This window comes from Oncorhynchus gorbuscha, linkage group LG08 (assembly GCF_021184085.1).
Source record: "Oncorhynchus gorbuscha isolate QuinsamMale2020 ecotype Even-year linkage group LG08, OgorEven_v1.0, whole genome shotgun sequence".
NCBI lineage: Eukaryota > Metazoa > Chordata > Actinopteri > Salmoniformes > Salmonidae > Oncorhynchus > Oncorhynchus gorbuscha.
Genome location: NC_060180.1, coordinates 15,138,652 through 15,159,740, shown reverse-complemented (window position 1 = coordinate 15,159,740; position 21,089 = coordinate 15,138,652). Strand labels below are relative to the sequence as shown.

General features: G+C 43.6%; 1 protein-coding gene across 1 annotated transcript in view; it reads right to left on the bottom strand.

Moving 5' to 3' along the window:
• LOC124041244 (VPS10 domain-containing receptor SorCS1-like) overlaps nucleotides 1–21,089 on the bottom strand; it is a 53,570-nt gene that overhangs the window by 13,295 nt on the left and 19,186 nt on the right. Inside the window, exons 9-16 of the mRNA XM_046358607.1 lie at nucleotides 15,346–15,525; nucleotides 14,102–14,248; nucleotides 13,905–14,007; nucleotides 13,170–13,246; nucleotides 12,655–12,746; nucleotides 12,129–12,236; nucleotides 10,172–10,289; nucleotides 7,006–7,139 (exon numbers count right to left, since the gene is read on the bottom strand). Coding sequence (XP_046214563.1) covers nucleotides 7,006–7,139; nucleotides 10,172–10,289; nucleotides 12,129–12,236; nucleotides 12,655–12,746; nucleotides 13,170–13,246; nucleotides 13,905–14,007; nucleotides 14,102–14,248; nucleotides 15,346–15,525 — 959 coding nt within the window. The remainder of the gene's footprint in view (nucleotides 1–7,005; nucleotides 7,140–10,171; nucleotides 10,290–12,128; nucleotides 12,237–12,654; nucleotides 12,747–13,169; nucleotides 13,247–13,904; nucleotides 14,008–14,101; nucleotides 14,249–15,345; nucleotides 15,526–21,089) is intronic.

The window sequence follows — 21,089 nt, the reverse complement described above, 5'->3', positions numbered from 1 at the left end:
ACATTTCCACTTCACAATAACAGCACTTGCAGTTGTAAGCTCTAGCAGGGCAGTACTTGATGAATTGACCTGTTGGAATGGTGGCATCCTATGACAGTGCACAAGTTGAAAGTCACTGAGTCACAGTAAGGCCATTCCACTGTCATTGTTTGTCTATGGAGATTGCATGGCTGTGTGCTCGATTTTATACACCTATCAGCAACAGGGGTGGCTGAAATAGCCGAATCCACCAACTGTTAAACACTATATATATTGTATGTTTACTAGCTTTGGAACACTGTAAGAAAATGTTACATAAACAAATATCTTGTAAACTTCATTGATGGGCAGATGTCAGATGTCAGTGTTAGCTGGAATTAAAAGGTTTGCTCCAGTAAACAAATGACAGCATATTTATGAGTGGAGTGCAGACCCTTCATCAAGACACACAAATACACACACACACACACACAAAACACACACACATACACCACTTCAAATACTGACATTCAAGCACACTTAACATCCTGAGACCTTTCTACATGCTTAAGCCTCCCCTATTTTGTGGGTGGAATGGATTCTACTTTACTGAGTATGAGCTCACTGAGACCATCATCAGGTAATGACACAGGAGGTGCATTGCTTGTATAAATGCGTCCTTCGTCCTGATCTTGTCCTTATCTTGTCTGTTTACACCTACGCTGAGTGAAAAAAAGGTTATTGGTAAACTCCCTGACCAAGGCCCTTCTCCCCTGATTGCTCAGTTTGCCCAGGAGGCCAGCTCTAGGAAGAGTCTTGGTGGTTCCAAACTTCTTCCATTTAAGAATGATGGAGGCCAGTACGTTCTTGGGGACAATACTGTCTCGGAACTCTACAGACAATTCCTACAACCTCATGGCTTGGTTTTTGCTCTGACATTCACTGTCAACTGTGGGACCTTACACAGACAGGTGTGTGTCTTTCCAAATCATGTCCAATTGACTTTACCACAGGTGGACTCCAATCAAGTTGAAGAAACATCTCCATCTCAAGGATGATCAATGGAAACAGGATGCACCTGAGCTCAATTTTGATTCTCATAGCAAAGGGTCTGAATACTTATGTAAATAAGGTATTTATGTTTTTTATGTTTCATAAATCTGCTAACATTTCTAAAAACCTGTTTTTGCTTTGTCATTATGGGGTATTTTGTGTAGATTGCTGAGGATTTTTTTTATTTAATCCATTTTAGAATAAGGCTATAACTTAACAAAATGTGGAAAAAAGTCAAGGGGTCTGAATACTTTCCGAAGGCATTGTAATGAAGGAAGTCACAAACTTCCAGTGTTTACTGTTCAGCTCGAGACCTGCTGCTGTGGACAGAAATCTGTCTCTGGTGAGTACAGCATTTGTTCCTTATTAAAGATTACTGATGAAGTTGTTATTCATTTGGTCCGTTTTTCGTCATTATACAGCATTTATGCAGCTCTCTGTTACTATTGTTAGATTTTACTGTCATCATTAGCTGATTAGTGTCAGTGGCGTTATTTCGGCTAAACCTTGGGTATGACATTCTTTGGAAATTGAAGCTAATTTACTGCATTTCTACACATTTAAAAAACCTAAAAGGCTATTTGGAGAACAGCGAAAACAAAACTGACCCCAGCCATTACTGATATCATGGCAATATTAGGTTTAAAGGTCCTTGGAATGGCATATACAATGTCAACCACAGCTCAACCTCATCATAAATTCACACATTTACTTGTGGAAAGCTGCATACAGCGCAACATGAAATAGATGCATAATACACGCTATCAAGTCACAAAAAGGCTGACTTCAGATGCTGACATCCATAGGCGGCAAGTGAGTTTCAAGTTTGGGGAAGCTATTTTGACACCATAAAACTGCACCTTTATAATAAAGGATTACATGCATCTATCATCGCATTTGCAGACTAATGTAAGGTAGGCTACTATTCCTAATGTGATGAGTAGATTGCTTAGTCAGAATTTCGGCTAATAATGTGACTCAATCACTGTTAGCAAAACAGACCGTTTTGAACAACGAATGTGTTAGCGCATAGTGACAGAGTAGGTCTAATCAGGGTTTATAGCAGGGTTTCCCAACCCTCTCCTCGGCCCCCCCAGACGTTTCAAATATTTGATTTAGTCCTAAACTGGCCCCACCAAATTCAATTAGTCAACTAACCATCAAACCTTTTACGAATTTGTAATCAGATGTGCTAGTTTAGGGTTCAAACAAAAATGTGAAATGTCTGGGGGGCCCCGAGGAGAGGTTTGTGAAACCCTGCTTAATATGACTGGAGACACAAGCGACATCTCTTTTAATACGACACAAATTTGTAGGCTACTCTGGTGACACTGACAAACAGTAAAAACAACACTTTCTTGAATACAACCTTCTAATCTAGGCCTAAGAAAAGGGGAGACATGACTTGTACAATATGACGTCCATCTAGCCCGGAGGAGGAAATTATTGTCCCCAAAAAAACTTCCCAGTGACTAGTTGTACTGATCCAATGATAAAGACAGTGAATATGCCAGCACTCACCGGGGATATGGCCGATGCTCTCCACTGGTGCCAATAAGATACTGTTCGCTCAATTGGGTGTTGAGAATTCTAGAGACAAATTAGAGTCTTCTTTTTTTAGCAATAGCCATTTACTTTCTAAACAAATGTTTTCCTACGATTGTATTTGGAAATATTGTGATAGGCCAATTTAACTACTTTTCACAGACAGCTGCTTCTCATAAGATATTTAATAGGCTATTTGCCGCACGTTTTGCCCAAATTTCTAATGATCCTCTGGAGCCAAATCATGCTTTGTTCTTAACTGTTCTTAACTGACTTGCCTAGTTAAATAAAGGTTAAAAAATATATATAAAAATATGGCTCTATAGTAATGGAGAAAAGTTGAATAAACGGACCCTCCGTTACATCGTGGCTTGTCATGTCGTAAAGTACAGTACGCATGAAGCTACTATTTCTGTCTTACAATCTCTCTCCACCAGGTGTAGCACTTCTCTCATCCTTTAAAAACAAGAAATGGACAGTGACGGGGGGTAAAGGGGGGGTACCTAGTCATTTTTTGCATCATCGATGCATGCGATCATCATTCTCAAAGCCGCTGTTTACTTCTAAGATCACTTTTGCACCGCCCTAAAAACCCGATTCAAATTTGACACAAACCTTCAAATAGGTATGTAATGACACATTGTATAAACTCTTTATAGTGTTGTATTTACATGTTGGACAGATAGAGTGAAAAAAAGCAATTTTCCCACACGACATCTCTCCTTCTCACTATCACGTATTAGTTTCAATTCCCCACCCGCCATTTTTTAAAAGATCCGATGGGGCTCATTGCCTGCTTGAATCATGCTGAAACGGGCAGCATTTAGGTCATGTAATTTATTCTGTTGGAAAGGGGAGAAATTGTGCTTTACAATGGTATTGACATTACAGTTGATCTGGAAGTATTACATATTGGGGGCGCTAAAATAAGGGTAATTGTATGGACCAAGGCGATGTACGAGTATACGTGAGTTTACGTTAATTATATAGCAATTTTTGTCAAATATAATTACATTTACTTTACCGGAAGCTTATCTTCCCCTAGCCTATTGGACATGCTGCCTATGTTGACATCGATGTGAAAGTAACTAGTGTTTAAAACAGCTGGCTATGAAGCTTAAAGGAAAAATCCACTCAAAACCACTTGTTTCTTTAATTTACAGTGTTAAATAACACTAATATTTCCAAATAATATGTTTTTGTGAACAAATGTTTCATATTGGCATTATAATAACGTTGGTTGCAACATGGAAAATCTTTGCGGAAACCTGTTAAGAAGCTAGCTATCTAGCCAACCAGCCAGCCCATAGAGAGAGCATTGAATTGCTAGCTAGGTAGCTAGCTAGCTAGCAAACATAGCTACATACAATAATACCAAATACAATATCAGCATGTAAGGTAGCTAGTTAGCTGTAAATTCACCTAAACAAACTGCACAATCAATTTAGGAGTCTACAATCTCACCATGTTCAACCTGCAGATTTATGTGCCTCACAGAGTGGAGTCTGACATTCGCAATGGCAGATATACTTTTGAGGAGATGGGAAACGCTGTCCATGCTATGTCAATGGGCCCTGCGGTTCATTCTGGGTGATTCTGGGACAAGGAGTGCACTCCTTCAAATAGTGAATACAAGTCTATTGTGCACTAGTTCAAAAACCCAACATTAGCAAGAATTTCGTCAATAAGAAGTACAACATTACAAGTCTTTTCTGAGATGTGAGATAACTTGCTATCTGTAATATCGTATAGCTTTGGGAATTATGACATTACATACTTTTGAGGAATATAGGCACGTTTCTGGATATGTACACTGCCTTTGAGAAGGGATTGCGTGATGATTAGCTTAACAACCGCATGACAACATGAACGTGATTGGTCAACAGTCTGCTGAGTGGGGCGTTATATGTTCCTAAATTCATTGGATTCCTATCTCCTTTCTATAATATCTCAGGCAATGGCACCATGCAATGCACCCTGGACTAAAAAGGCAGACAAATAGGAAAAGGTAGGAATATAACAAAAATATGATCAATGGCTCATTCGAGAGAAGACAACCTCCCGAGTTATGACATCGGCCAGTATTGAAATCTGACATGTATGATAGAAGTTTTCGCCACCTAAAACTCGTATTCCTATTAACCGCCAGTGTAGTGAGAGCGACATTAAACAAGCTCGATAAAGGTAAGGCATTAATTATATTTTTATTTCTGCGTTTTGTTGAAATATGGTTTCTCTCTTTGTTTATGGAGGTCCTATCCTCAGATAATAACATTGTTTGCTTTCGCAGAAAAGCCTTTTTGAAATCTGACATGTTGGCTGGATTCACAACAAGTGTAGCTCTAATTTGCATGTGTGATTTAATGAAAGTTTGATTTTTATAGTAATTTATTTGAATTTGGCGCTCTGCATTTTCCCTGGCTTTGGGCCAGGTGGGACGCTAGCGTCTCACATATCCCAGAGAAGTTAACTGAGGAAGTTAACTCTCTAACACAATCTACATATCTACAGATGTAGGATCTTAATTTGATGCAAACTTCTAAAGTTTGTAATTTTCACTTTGACATTTCAGACTTAGATTTACTCTAACAAAAAATGTATCAATCCCTACAAAACTGTCCATTAAGTATAATCCATATAATAATTCACATGTCCTGTTACCGCAGGATTATTTTCCTGCTGTATTAATATTTAAATCATTATTCTACATCTGTACACATAGTCATACCAGTCACGATTTCAAGAGGCACCATTCTCTACTTCATGCTCCTTCAGAGCTGGATTGAGTAATCACGCAAAGATATGGAAGCAGCACGTATGGACACACCTGGCCCATCTGTGCTGCCCTGTATTCTGAGAGAGAGACATTCCCCAGTACACCTGACTGACTACGCGGTTGAATACCTCGCTCACCAAGATCAATGCCTAGCCTCAACACAGGCACTGCTCTGACAAGGACGATGGAGTAGTCGAGCAGATATACTAACAAAGAGCAGTTTTCCCAGCTTCAGATCTAGTGCCCACTTGATGAGCCAATTCCCAGGCCTTTCTAACCTCCAAGCAGCTATGTTGGAGTAGAAAATAAAGCTTGTGGAGCGTCAGCTGGATGAAAATCACAGTGCCGACATGGATTGTGAAGGATTAGACTCCCAGGCCAGAAAAGCTCAGCAGTAAAGGGAACAAAATATGTTGCTACACGAGAAAGCATAAATAAAATAGAGAATGAGCTGGAGCTATTCAAGCTCGCCACATCTTTCCTTAACGATGATGAGGAAGATGATGATACCTCCAGGAGCACCTCTCCAGCACTATCTGACGGGTCCCTCCACACACCTTGTGACAACTTTGTGCCTTTCCCACAGGCACCACAGGCAGCACAGGAACCTCAGGCAGAACAGGCACCACAGGTAGCACAGCGAGACACCAACCTTGAGGAAAGTTGAGCCTACGGTGACTCACCTCCACTTCTTCCTGCCTATCCATGGTACCCTGGACCAGCAACTGGTTACTCACCCCGCTCCAGCATGCTTCCACAACCTGCCCCATGACCTGGTATGAAACAGCTAATTGCCTCATTATACAGCATCTCAAAGTCATCGTTGCCCCATTTTGAGAGCGGAAGAGAGAGTGACTCAGAACAGCTACGAGCTCAGATTTGTTTCCCATGTCAACCCGCTCTTGAGCAAGATGCCACAGGACTACAGAGATTAATTTGTGGAGTACAGTTTTGACCACGGTATCGGACAGGCCAAATGTACGCCTTACCTGACTTGACGGCCAGGATCCAGAAGAAGTCCAAGGCTAAGCATATATCTAGCAGAGATGTGGCCCTCTACCAATGTGACAGTTAAGAATGACCAACGAGCCTCCACTAGACCAAAGGAGAGAGCCGCTTCAATCCTTAACATCAGTGAATATCCAAGCTCCTAGGAGCCTGCTCAAGCCAAGACCCCTTCCAAACCCTAGCCATTCTCTCATCACTGTGACAACACATAACAAAATCTCATCTCATGCCCAGAGTCCAAGAAGTTGAACACAGGACAGATCGTTAAATGGATAAAGGATAAACAACGGTGCTGGAAATGTGGACAACCCCATAAACCTGATGCTTGTACCCTCGAACGACCCAGCCATGCAACTAGCAGCACCAAACGATCTTTCACGATTCCTTCCATCAAAACCATAAGAGCGTTCTTATGGGGAGTGTCCCTACTACAAATATGTACCTGGACAGACCCAACAGATCACAGAAATGTATGATGAACGTGGTGAAACTTCTCCTTCACAATGGGGATAAATGGTTACAAACAGTCTGTGTTTGTGTTATTGTGCAATTGTGTTATTGTGCTCCAATGGTGCCTTTTTTTGCAGCTAAAAGGATTAATAAAGACTGTATGGAATTGAATTGAATGTTAAATTAGCGACAGTAGCAGGCAGTAGGCTCCTCACCACTCAAAGTCAGCCTCAGTGCATGGACAGGAGTCTGACATCTGTGAGATGTACTGATCTTTGGTTTTGACACATCTGGCGTCGGGCTTCAGATTCTGGAAGATTCTCTTCACTCCCATGATGCAGACTTTACCCTGTTAGAAATAATGCATTATTTGAATAATTAACTATACCATTTCAGAATTGACTTCCTTTTTTATTTAACGGCTTCAAAGGAAAGACACTGATTGATGGAGTTAAAAAATTAATTATAGTAGTATACACATGAAAATGTGTATCATTTATACTTTGTTATCTGGAAGTTAATACACAGAAAATAGCTATAATATTCAGACAAATTTGAGATAGACAATTGGGTGAGATAGGACATGTTCATCTTCATTGTGTCCATGTAGAAGAGTATGCTTTAGCAGATGTATTCCATCAAACCAAGGTCCCCAAAGCCATTATTGTCACGCCTTGGTCATTGTATTTTGTGTTTTTTGTTATATGTTTGGGTAGGCCAGGGTGTGACATGGGTTTATATGTTGTGTTTCGTATTGGGGTTTGTATTATTTGGGATCGCGGCTGATTAGGGGTGTGGTATAGGCTTGGCTGCCTGAGGCGATTCTCAATTAGAGTCAGGTGCTTATCGTTGTCTCTGATTGGGAACCGTATTTAGGTAGCCTGAGTTCGCTTTGTATTTCGTGGGTGTTTGTACCTCTCTCTGTGTTGTAGTCACCAGATAGGCTGTAATTAGTTTCACGTTCCGTTCTGTTGTTTTTGTATTCAGTTATTTCATGTACCGCGATTCATTTCATTAAAGTCATGAGTAACCTACACGCTGCATTTTGGTCCGACTCTCTCTCTTCAACAGACAAACGTTGTTACAGAAACACCCACCGCTCACGGACCGAGCAGTGTGTAAACTGGCAGGAGCTAAAGGAGGACGTTATGGAAGGTAAAGGCATGGAGTATACGACGTGGGAAGAAATCGACAGGTGGGCGGCCGACCCAGAGAGAGTGCAGGCGCCCGCCTGGGATTCGCTTCAGCAGTGCGAAGAGGGCTACAGGCTAATGAAGTCAAAAAGGAAAACACGGCGACGCAGAGCGAAAACCGAAAGTAACCCCCAAATATTTATTGGGGGAGAGCGCAGAGAGAGAGTGGCTGAGTCAGGAGTCAGACCTGAGCCTACTCTCCCTGTTAATTGTGAGGAGCAGCAATATAAGGACTTCTGGTCTTGGGAGATGATATTAGACGGAAAAGGACCCTGGGCGCAGCCGGGAGAATATCGCCGTCCCAAGGAAGAAATAGATGCGGATAAAGCGGAGAGGTGCTGGTATGAGGAGGCAGCACGCCGACGCGGTTGGAAGCCGGAAAAGCAGCCCCCAAAAAATATTGGGGTGGGGCTAGAAGGGAGAATAGTTATGCCAGGTAGGAGACCTGCGCAAACTCCCTGTGCTCACCGTTGGGCTAGAGAGACCGGGCAGGCACCGTGTTATGCTATGGAGCGCACGGTGTTTCCAGTGCGGGTGCAGAGCCAGGTGCGGCACATACCAGCCCTTCCTATTGGCTGGGCTAGAGTGGGCATCGAGCCAGGTAAGCTTGGGCAGGCTCGGTGCTCAAGAGCTCCAGTGCGCCTGCACGGTCCGGTCTATCCAGAGCCACCTCTACACACCAGTCCTCCGGTAGCAGCTCCCCGCACCAGGCTTCCTGTGCGTGTCCTCGATCCAGTACCAGCAGTTCCAGCACCACGCACCAGGCCTCCAGTGCGCCTCGCCTGTTCAGCGCAGCCAGCGCTTTTCTCCTCTCCTGCGCTGTCGGAGTCTCCCGCCTGTTTAGCGCAGCCAGAGCCTTTCTCCTCTCCTGCGCTGCCGGAGTCTCCCGTCTGCCCAGCGCCGCCAGTGCTCCCAGTCTGCCCAGCGCCGCCAGTGCTCCCCAGTCTGCCCAGCGCCGCCAGTGCTCCCAGTCTGCCCAGCGCCGCCAGTCTGCCCAGCGCCGCCAGTGCTCCCAGTCTGCCCAGCGCCGCCAGTGCTCCCAGTCTGCCCAGCGCCGCCAGTGCTCCCAGTCTGCCCAGCGCCGCCAGTACCGCCAGTCTGCCCAGCGCCGCCAGTGCCGCCAGTCAGCCCAGCGCCGCCAGACAACCAGTCTCTTCCAGATCTGCCAGACAACCAGTCTCTTCCAGGTCTGCCCGACAACCAGTCTCTTCTAGATCTGCCCGACAACCAGTCTCTTCCAGATCTGCCAGCCAGCCAGGATTTACCGGAGCCTACTACCTCCCTGAGCTTCATCTCAGTACTGGGCTTCATCTCAGTACTGGGCTTCCTCTCAGTACTGGGCCTCCCCTCAGTCCTGGGCTTCCCCTCAGTCCCGGGCTGCTTCTGTCCCGAGCTGCCCCTCTGTCCCGAGATGCCCCTCTGTCCCGAGATGCCCCTCTGTCCCGAGCTGCCCCTCTGTCCCGAGCTGCCCCTCTGTCCCGAGCTGCCCCTCTGTCCCGAGCTGCTCCTCTGTCCCGAGCTGCTCCTCAGTTATGTGGGGATCTGGGTGAGGACTATTAGGCCATGGTCGGCGGAGAAGGTGGATTATCCCAGGACGCGAAGGGGAGGAAATAGGACATTAATGGAGTGGGGTCCACGTCCCGAGCCAGAACCGCCTCCATGGACAGACGCCCACCCGGACCCTCCCTATGCTCTTGTGGTGCGTCCGGGAGTCCGCACCTTAGGGGGGGGGGTTCTGTCACGCCTTGGTCATTGTATTTTGTGTTTTTTGTTATATGTTTGGGTAGGCCAGGGTGTGACATGGGTTTATATGTTGTGTTTCGTATTGGGGTTTGTATTATTTGGGATCGCGGCTGATTAGGGGCGTGGTATAGGCTTGGCTGCCTGAGGCGATTCTCCATTAGAGTCAGGTGCTTATCGTTGTCTCTGATTGGGAACCGTATTTAGGTAGCCTGAGTTCGCTTTGTATTTCGTGGGTGTTTGTACCTGTCTCTGTGTTGTAGTCACCAGATAGGCTGTAATTAGTTTCACCTTCCGTTCTGTTGTTTTTGTATTCAGTTATTTCATGTACCGCGATTCATTTCATTAAAGTCATGAGTAACCTACACGCTGCATTTCGGTCCAACTCTCTCTCTTCAACAGACGAACATCGTTACAATTATAAATGTATCAAAATGGTTGCTCTTACATCATTGTGTAACTGCCAGGTCTGATAGTCATCTGTGGTGCACCTTCTGTTGAAGATGGGCCTGAAGTCAATCTTGACAAGCTGCCATTCAGAACGATGGCTGAAATGGCCAAATATTCTGCAAACACAAAAAGTCAGGCATGAGAAAAAGGGGAGGGAAAAAGGGTTATTAGCAAAAAATATTTTTTTAGCACACAGTCATGGCCAAAAGTTTGGAGAATGACACAAATATTAATTTCCACAAAGTTTGCTGCTTCAGTGTCTTTAGATATTTTTGGCAGATGTTACTATGGAATACTGAAGTATAATTACAAGCATTTCATAAGTGTCAAAGGCTTTTATTGACAATTACATGAAGTTGATGCAAAGAGTCAATATTAGCAGTGTTGACCCTTCCTTTTCAAGACCTCTGCAATCCATCCTGGCATGCTGTCAATTAACTTCTGGGCCACATCCTGACTGATGGCAGCCCATTCTTGCATAATCAATGCTTGGAGTTTGTCAGAATTTGGGGGGTTTTGTTTATCCACCCGCCTCTTGAGGATTGACCACAAGTTCTCAATGGGAAAGGCATTGTTCGTCACCAAACTGTTCCTTGATGGTTGGTAGAAGTTGCTCTCGGGGATGTGTTGGAACCATTTTTTATTCATGGCTGTGTTCTTAGGCAAAATTGTGAGTGAGCCCACTCCTTGGCTGTGAAGCAACCCCACACATGAATGGTCTCAGGATGCTTTACTGTTGGCATGACACAGGACTGATGGTAGCGCTCACCTTGTCTTCTCTGAACAAGCTTTTTTCCAGATGCCCAAAACAATCGGAAAGGGGATTCATCAGAGAAAATTAGTTTACCCCAGTCCTCAGCAGTCCAATCCCTGTTCCTTTTGCAGAATATCAGTCTGTCCCTGATGTTTTTCCTGGAGAGAAGTGGCTTCTTTGCTGCCCTTCTTGACACCACTTTGCCTCACTGTGCATGCAGATGCACTCACCCCTGCCTGCTGCCATTCCTGAGCAAGCTCTGTACTGGTGGTGCCCCGATCCTGCAGCTGAATCAACTTTAGGAGACGGTCCTGGCGCTTGCTGGACTTTCATGAGCACCCTGAAGCCTTCTTCACAACAATTGAACCGCTCTCCTTAAAGTTCTTGATGATCCCATAAATGGTTGATTTAGGTGCAATCTTACTGGCAGCAATAACCTTGCCTGTGAAGCCCTTTTTGTGCAAAGCAATGATGACGGCACGTATTTCCTTGCAGGTAACCATGATTGACAGAGGATGAACAACGATTCCACGCACCACCCTTCTTTTGAAGCTTCCAGTCTGTTATTCAAACTCAATCAGCATGACAGTGGGGTTCTGTAGCTCAGTTGGTAGAGCATGGCGCTTGTAACGCCAGTGTAGTGGGTTCGATCCCCGGGACCACCCATACGTAGAATGTATGCACACATGACTGTAAGTCGCTTTGGATAAAAGCGTCTGCTAAATGGCATATATTATTATTATTATTACAGAGTGATCTCCTGCCTTGTCCTCGTCAACACTTACACCTGTGTTAACGAGAGAATCACTGACATGATGTCAGCTGGTCCTTTTGTGGCAGGGCTGAAATGCAGTGGATATGTTTTTGGGGGATTCAGTTCATTTGCATGGCAAAGAGGGACTTTAAAATGAATTGCAATTCATCTGATCACTCTTGATAACATTCTGGAGAATATGCAAATTGCCATCATACAAACTGAGGCAGCATACTTTGTGAAATTTTATATTTGCGTCATTCTCAAAACTTTTTGCCATAACTGTAGAAGTGCAAGGAAAAAAGGCTACCATGGCTGGGCACAAGGGATGTTTGCGATTACAAAGAGAAAATAGAAACAAACTTTTTTTTCTCCAAACATCCAATAAACTTTCAGTGCATTGCATAATACATACTACATCCATATGGCATTTGTTTTGATTCTTACGTCATGATGAGGGTGTCCTCCCCTGGCTCTCCTAAGACTCCGTCTACATAGAGAGGAGAGGAGGTAAAGCTGAATTTGTTCCAGTGTCTTCCCTCATCAAAACTCAACCTGGATGGAGAAACAACATGTTGTCTCTCATACATGTGGACCCCTCACTGTGCATAGAAAGGATTGTACTGTAATTCATTTGATCACCCTGTTGCAGGAGAACATTTCTGCAATGCAATGTATTTGAGATTTTAAAAGGCTTCTGAAGTTTGTAATTTCCATTTAGTCATTTCTGACTTGATTTTCCCTTACGGAAAAAGAATCAATCCCTACAAAAAAATGTAAGTTCAGTACAATCCACATAATAATTCACATTTCATGTTGCTGCAGGATTATTTTCCTGCTGTAGTAAACTGGCTCAAATTAAGATCCAACATCTGTACATAATACAGTCCATAAAACATTTAAATAGACAAACGTAAATCAATGTTGATAATTGAACAGTGTGCACGAAGTTGAATGTTAAAGGAAACTATACCAAATGTGTCTGATGGGGAGAGGTGTGTGTCGAATGGCCACTAGGGCACCGCCCTGGTTAAGAAAGAGGATGCTATACTCCTCCTCAAATACCTACAAACAGGGACAGGATTTCATCACATTTTCACAGAGGTCAGAGATGTACATAACATTCATGTATACTTTTGATGAGTAATAGACCATAATATTTCATGACTATACTACTATTCTACTATATCATGCAACACAGCTACATAGCACATGAAACACAGCAACATAGCACATGCAACATATTATATAGAAAAAAGGGCTCATCAAATGAAAAACGCTCCTAAGAAGCTGTATAGGAAAATAACAATGACTGCCTATGGCGCGTGATCAAGGGTAATGTCAATCTATATCATGCATCATTCATTTAGAGTTTGCTCCCTCCTCCAAATGATTGAGTCATAAGCCGATTGATCTTTTCTTCTATGTGTCTGTTGTCTTGATTTTGTGTCACACTTCAGTGGCGCCTGTCTCTTTCAATCACAGTACCTCTCTCCAAGTGTTGCCAGCATCTGAGGTGATGAAAATGCTGACATTATTGGCGGTCAGCTCAGGCCCAATGGTACCTTGATGTAGAAGGTATAGCATAGTTACAGTGTAAACACATTGAACAATTATGAACTTTCATTTTAAGCCTTCTCAACCCACATTACAATATATTTAATGAACAATTAAATAAAAATGAAGATGCATACACACTGCAACAGGCTACAGCTCTCCTAAAAAGTGAGTATTTACTGAGACATTCAGACATTCCAATCTCCAATAGATGTGCAGGCATACTCTGATCAATTTCACAGTGCAACCAGATCTGACCAAAGGGTTTTAAGGCAGAATGCCAGCAAGATAACAGGGGTCTTTAACGGTGGAAAAAGAGCAAAGTGAAAGAGTTGTGTAAAAACTGCTAGTTGGGAACCATAGGGGTATACTACAAAGCACGATCAAGGAGTTATCCAGTTAATTTGCCTAATTATTTGGAAATAACCTTTTGTTTTTTGGAAAGATAAGCTTTAAATTGGCATGGTCAAATTGACTCAAGAACCTAAAATACATATCTAAGTTGATCTTTCTTAATGAACCAGAAAATCTATAGTTATTTCTGGTTGTTTATCAAAGTTAGCTGGCTAAGTAATTGATCCTGCTTTGTTCTATACCCCTCTGAGCGAGAGCAGAGGTCCTTGTGGGCATTGCTAAAAAAAACTAAAGTTATCAAATAGTGCTTACCTGATGCTACTATAATTCCTGGAGCTGATTCTTTACTGACTATGTTTCCAGACGTGTACGGGTTGTCAGACACATGGAGATTCAGGTGCAATGAACAATAGGGCTAAAAAATACCAAGACAAAAAGACATAAGGTGGTTTATAAACCAAAACTGTTACACGTTTTCAGATATTGCTCACTTGCAAGTGCAGACTCACCTGTACACAGTAGAGTCTGGTACCGCTCAGATCAGTGGTAGGAGCATGTAGAAGACGCCAGTCTCGCCCCTTATTGTAAGTGATAAATGTTTTCACTTCGTTCTCGACAACTTTATTCGACAAGAACACCCCTTTTATCCCTGCGACCTAGGAACACGTGAGAAACAGAGACATGAAAAAATATTGAGGGTCAAAAGCTACAACTGTAAATGATTCAAACATAAGTAGAGCTGAAGCCTTAGTTTTGAGGTGGAATGCGATAGCATTTCTGACAGGGAGCACTGCTTTGGACCATCTGTGGGTCTCTGCAGAGTGAAAACAACATATGGCGGAGCCCAAAGACATTTCTATTTCTTTGTATTTACAAACGGAGATGCATGCACTGCACACACACAGCACTCACTCCAGTACATCCTGCTCCTCAATCCAGAGTGCACACATTTTGTTTCAAGAAATGTCTATGACCTTTTTGTAGCATTACTGGATAAGCCATTTCCTGTACATATTCAGAGTGCCTTTACAAAAAGGGTTCACAGTCAGTGTGTGTGGTCCTGTGAGCTTCAACACGTATTCTGGTTTAATGGAGACAATGAGCAATGAGTATAATCGTTGCTGATAGCTATCTAGGCTGTATGGTTGTATTAACATAATTACATGAGTAGCTTTTACTGCTAGTTCAGGATGAAGGTAATCAACGCTGATTACATGTGTGGGTTGGCGTTGCTTTGTAAGGTCGTCAATAGCGCTATACCTAGCGGTCAGTGAAGACAGATATGGGTGCAGGTTCTACAGTAGCTGAAGTTGATATAGTAGAAGCGAATCAAGAATTATTGTGTGTAGACCTGGAAATGTGCTAACGTAACAATGCTACATACTGTACCTTATAAAATTAGATCATCTTGGTTACGCATGGAACTGCTAGTTAATGGCTAACAAAACTCTATACTTCATAGATGTAGATTATAATGATCTGATATTGTATGAGTATGATAATATATTCTAATAACACTGCATTCTTGGATATGGCAGGTCTTCATGACTGATGTACAGTATGTGTTCGCTTAAGTTACTATCATATGAAATAAGGAGGAACAGCCAGGTATGAGGCTTCAAAAAGATGCATGGCTGTTACAAGGCAAGGGCACTCCAGTACCATCTGTGCCATAAAGGTTGAGACCTCTTGTCAGAAGTGGTAGTGTGCATACAAACAGGGATGGCACTCAAACTAAGCCGTTGCTACATACCTCATAGAGGTCTATCATAACGTTGCCCTCTGGTCCCCCACTGCTCACTACGTTCTCCAGGGCCAGAGTGAAGAAGAGACCGTGGGCCTCTGACATGTACAAGTTGTAGGAGTCATTCTGGTGCCAATCCTGCACTGCTGCCACCACCTGGTTATCATCCGTGCTGATTATCTGCAAGTCCTGGAAATGAATTATTAGTTAGGATCCTATACCATACAATTACAAATGTTATTTTCCTTAGGGATTTTTGTTTCAGGACTTCAGTGGAACCCAATGACCACAAACGGGTTGAATTAACGTTGTTTCCAGGTTATTTTGTTTAGAAAATGCAATGTGAGGATTTTGAATCAACGTTGAAAACTGATCGGATTTGCAAAAATTCATCAACTTAAGGGAATTTCTGTGATGTTTGTCTTTTTTTCACCCAACTTTTAACTTAAATCAAACTACATGTTTTTTGTGTGTTTTTTTTTACGTTGAATTCCCGTTAGTGTCCAGTGGTGTAATTCTGCACACAACTGTAGGGGAAAGTGGGGTAAGTTAATCCATTTTTTATATTAAGCATCACTCCGTCAAGGGAATTATGGTATTCTTTCTAACAAACATGCAGCCTCTACATACAGTACCAGTCAAAGGTTGACACACCTACTCATTCAAGGTTTTTTTTTTTTTTACTATTTTCTACATTGTAGAATAATAGTGTAGACATCAACACTATGAAATGACACATATGGAATCATGTAGTAACCAAAAAAGTGTGAAACAAATCAAAATATACACTGCTCAAAAAAATAAAGGGAACATTTAAACAACACAATGTAACTCCAAGTCAATAACACTTCTGTGAAATCAAACTGTCCACTTAGGAAGCAACACTGATTGACAATACATTCCACATGCTATTGTGCAAATGGAATAGACATTAGGTGGAAATCATAGGCAATTAGCAAGACACCCCCAATAAAGGAGTGGTTCTGCAGGTGGTGACCACAGACCACTTCTCAGTTCCTATGCTTCCTGGCTGATGTTTTGGTCACTTTTGAATGCTGGCGGTGCTTTCACTCTAGTGGTAGCATGAGACGGAGTCTACAACCCACACAAGTGGTTCAGGTAGTGCAGCTCATCCAGGATGGCACACACAATGCGAGCTGTGGCAAGAAGGTTTGCTGTGTCTGTCAGTGTGGTGTCCAGAGCATGGAGGCGCTACCAGGAGACAGGCCAGTATATCAGGAGACGTGGAGGAGGCCGTAGGAGGGCAACAACCCAGCAGCAGGACCGCTACCTCTACCTTTGTGCAAGGAGGAGTAGGAGGAGCACTGCCAGAGCCCTGCAAAATGACCTCCAGCAGGCCACAAATGTGCATGTGTCTGCTCAAACGATCCCCGGGACCACCCATACGTAGAATGTATGCACACATGACTGTAAGTCGCTCTGGATAAAAGCGTCTGCTAAATGGCATATATTATTATTATTATTATAAATAGACTCCATGAGGGTGGTATGAAGGCCCGACGTCCATAGGTGGGGGTTGTGCTTACAGCCCAACACCGTGCACGACGTTTGGCATTTGCCAGAGAACACCAAGATTGGCAAATTCGCCACTGGCGCCCTGTGCTCTTCACAGATGAAAGCAGGTTCACACTGAGCACATGTGACAGACGTGACAGAGTCTGGAGACGCCGTGGAAAACATTTTGCTGCCTGCAACATCCTCCAGCATGACCGGTTTGGCGGTGGGTCAGTCATGGTGTGGGGTGGCATTTCTTTGGGGGGGGCCGCACAGCCCTCCATGTGCTCGCTAGAGGTAGCCTGACTGCCATTAGGTACCGAGATGAGATCCTCAGACCCCTTGTGAGAACATATGCTGGTGCGGCTGACACTGGGTTCCTCCTAAAGCAAGACAATACTAGACCTCATGTGGCTGGAGTGTGTCAGCAGTTACTGCAAGAGGAAGGCATTGATGCTATGGACTGGCCCGCCCGTTCCCCAGACCTGAATCCAATTGAGCACATCTGGGACATCATGTCTCGCTCCATCCACCAACGCCACAAGTCTGTTGCACCACAGACTGTCCAGGAGTTGGCGGATGCTTTAGTCCAGGTCTGGGAGGATATCCCTCAGGAGACCATCCGCCACCTCATCAGGAGCATGCCCAGGCATTGTAGGGAGGTTATACAGGCACATGGAGGCCACACACACTACTGAGCCTCATTTTGACTTGTTTTAAGGACATTACATCAAAGTTGGATCAGCCTGTAGTGTGGTTTTCCACTTTAATTTTGAGTGTGACTCCAAATCCAGACCTCCATGGGTTGATAAATTTGATTTCCATTGATCATTTTTGTGTGATTGTGTTGTCAGCACATTCAACTATGTAAAGAAAAAAGGATATAATAAGAATATTTCATTCATTCAGATCTGGGGTGTGTTATTTTAGTGTTCCCTTTATTTTTTTGAACAGTGTATTTTAGATTTTAGATTCTTCAAAGTAGCCACCCTTTGCCTTGGTGACAGCTTTGCAAACTCTTGGCATTCTCTCAACCAGCTTTATGAAGAATGCTTTTCCAATAGTCTTGAAGGAGTTCCCACATATCAAATCAATCCAATCAAATCGATTTTATTTGTAAAATACACAGGTTTAGCAGATGCTATTGCGGGTGTAGTGAAATGATTGTGCTTCTAGCTCCAACAGTGCAGTAATATCTAACAAGTAATATCTAACAGTTTCACAACATATACCCAAAATAACATGGATTAAGAGTATACATACATACATATATGTCAGAGAGGCATTGGACTAAGATACAGTGGCAGAGTATAGAGTACAGTATATATAAACTCAGCAAAAAAAGAAATGTCCTCTCACTGTCAATTGCATTTATTTTCAGCAAACTGTAAATCTGTAAATATTTGTATGAACATAACAAGATTCAACAACTGAGACATAAACTGAAAAAGTTCCACAGACATGTGACTAACAGAAATGGAATAATGTGTCCCTGAACAAAGGATCAAAATCAAAAGTAATAGTCAAAATCTGGTGTGGCCACCAGCTGCATTAAGTACTACAGTGCATCTCCTCCTCATGGACTGCACCAGATTTGCCAGTTCTTGCTGTGAGATGTTACGCCACTCTTCCACCAAGGCAGCTGCAAGTTCCCGGATATTTCTTGGGGGAACGGCCCTAGCCCTAACCCTCTGATCCAACAGATCCTAGATGTGCTCAATGGGATTGAGATCCGGACTCTTCGCTGGTAGAACACTGATATTCCTGTCTTACAGGAAATCACGCTCACAATGAGCAGTGTGGCTGGTGGCAATGACAACAAGCTCAGTCCGATGATGCTGTGACATACCGCCCCAGACCATGACGGACCCTCCACCTCCTAATCAATCTCGCTCCAGAGAACAGGCCTCGGTGTAACGCGTATTTCTTCGACGATAAATGCCAATCCGACCATCACCCTTGGTGAGACAAAACCGTGACTCGTCAGTGAAGAGCACTTTTTGCCAGTCCTATCTGGTCCAGCAACGGTGAGTTTGTGCCCATAGGCGATGTTGTTGCCGGTGATGTCTGGTGAGGACCTGCCTTACAACAGGCCTTCAAGCCCTGAGTCCAGCCTCTCTCAGCCTATTGCGGACAGTCTGAGCACTGACGGAGGGATTGCACGTTCCTGGTGTAACTTGGGCAGTTGTTGTTGCCATCCTGTACCTGTCCCGCAGGTGTGATGTTCGGATGTACCGATCCTGTGCAGGTATTGTGACACGTGATCTGCCACTGCAAGGACGATCAGCTGTACATCCTGTCTCCCTGTAGCACTGTCTTAGGTGTCTCACAGTACAGACATTGCAATGTATTGCCCTGGCCACATCTGCAGTCCCCATGCCTCCTTGCAGCATGTCTAAGGCACGTTCACGCAGATGAGCAGGGTGTTTTTCAGAGTCAGTAGAAAGGCCTCTTTAGTGTCCTAAGTTTTCATAACTGTGACCTTAATTGCCTACCGTCTGTAAGCTGTTAGTGTCTTAGCGACCGTTCCAAAGGTGCATGTTCATTAATTGTTTATGGTTCATTGAACAGGCATGGGAAATAGTGTTAAAACCCTTTACAATGAAGATCTGTGAAGTTATTTGGATTTTAACTAATTATTTTTGAAAGACAGGGTCCTGAAAAAGAGCCATTTCTTTTTTTGCTGAGTTTAAATGAGATGGGTGATTAGCCATGTTCTGTTATAATCTCCACCCGGCACAGCCAGAAAAGGTCTGGCCACCCCTCAGAGCCTGGTTCTTCTCTAGGTTTCTTCCTAGGTTCTGGCCTTTCTAGGAAGTTGTTCCTAGCCACTGTGCTTCTACATCTGCATTGCTTGCTGTTTGGGGTTTTAGGCTGGATTTCTGTACAACATTTTGTGACATTGGCTGATGTAAAAAAGGGCTTTATAAATACATTTGATCAATTGATTGATTGATTGATTGAGTAATGCAATATTTACAAACAATTCAAGTGACTAAGATACCGTAGAATAGTATAGAGCACAGTTTACACATATGAGATGAGTAAATGCAAGATACATCATTAAAGTGGCTAGTGTTTAATTTCCTTAAAGTGGCCAGTGATTCCTAATCTATGTATATAGGCAGCAGCCTCTGATGTGCTGGAGATGTCTGTTTAACAGTCAATGGTGTAGTATAGAATACAATACAGTATATACATAAAAAGATGTATATGTATACAAAGGACGTACTATATATGTCTTGAAGGAGTTCTCACATATGTTGAGCACTTGTTGGATGCTTTTCCTTCACTCCGTGGTCCAACTCATCCCAAACCATCTCAATTGGTTGAGATTGGGTGATTGTGGAGGCCATGTCATCTGATGCAGCACTCCATCACTCTCATTCTCCGTCAAACTAGATTGGATGGTGTATCGCTGCAGAATGCTGTGGGAGCCATACCGGTTTAGTATGCTTGGAATTCTAAATAAATCACTGACAGTGTCACCAGCAAAGCACCCCCACACCATCACACCTCCTCCATGCTTCATGGTGGGAACCACACATGCAGAGATCATCCATTCACCTACTCCGTGGAACCAAAAATGGACAGATTTCCACCGGTCTAATGTCAATTGCTCGTGTTTCTTGGCCCAAGCAAGTCTTTTCTTGTTATTGGTGTCCTTTAGTAGTGTTTTTTGCAGCAAATTGACCATGAAGGCCTCATTCACGCACTCCTCTGAACAGTTTATGTTGACATTTACATTTACATTTAAGTCATTTAGCAGACGCTCTTATCCAGAGCGACTTACAAATTGATGCATTCACCTTATGACATCCAGTGGAACAGCCACTTTACAATTAGTGCATCTAAATCTTTTAAGGGGGGGGGGGGGTAGAAGGATTACTTTATCCTATCCTAGGTATTCCTTAAAGAGGTGGGGTTTCAGGTGTCTCCGGAAGGTGGTGATTGACTCCGCTGTCCTGGCGTCATGAGGGAGTTTGTTCCACCATTGGGGGGCCAGAGCAGCGAACAGTTTTGACTGGGCTGAGCGGGAACTGTACTTCCTCAGTGGTAGGGAGGCGAGCAGGCCAGAGGTGGATGAACGCAGTGCCCTTGTTAGGGTGTAGGGCCTGATCAGAGCCTGGAGGTACTGAGGTGCCGTTCCACTCACAGCTCCGTAGGCAAGCACCATGGTCTTGTAGCGGATGCGAGCTTCAACTGGAAGCCAGTGGAGAGAGCGGAGGAGCATGGTG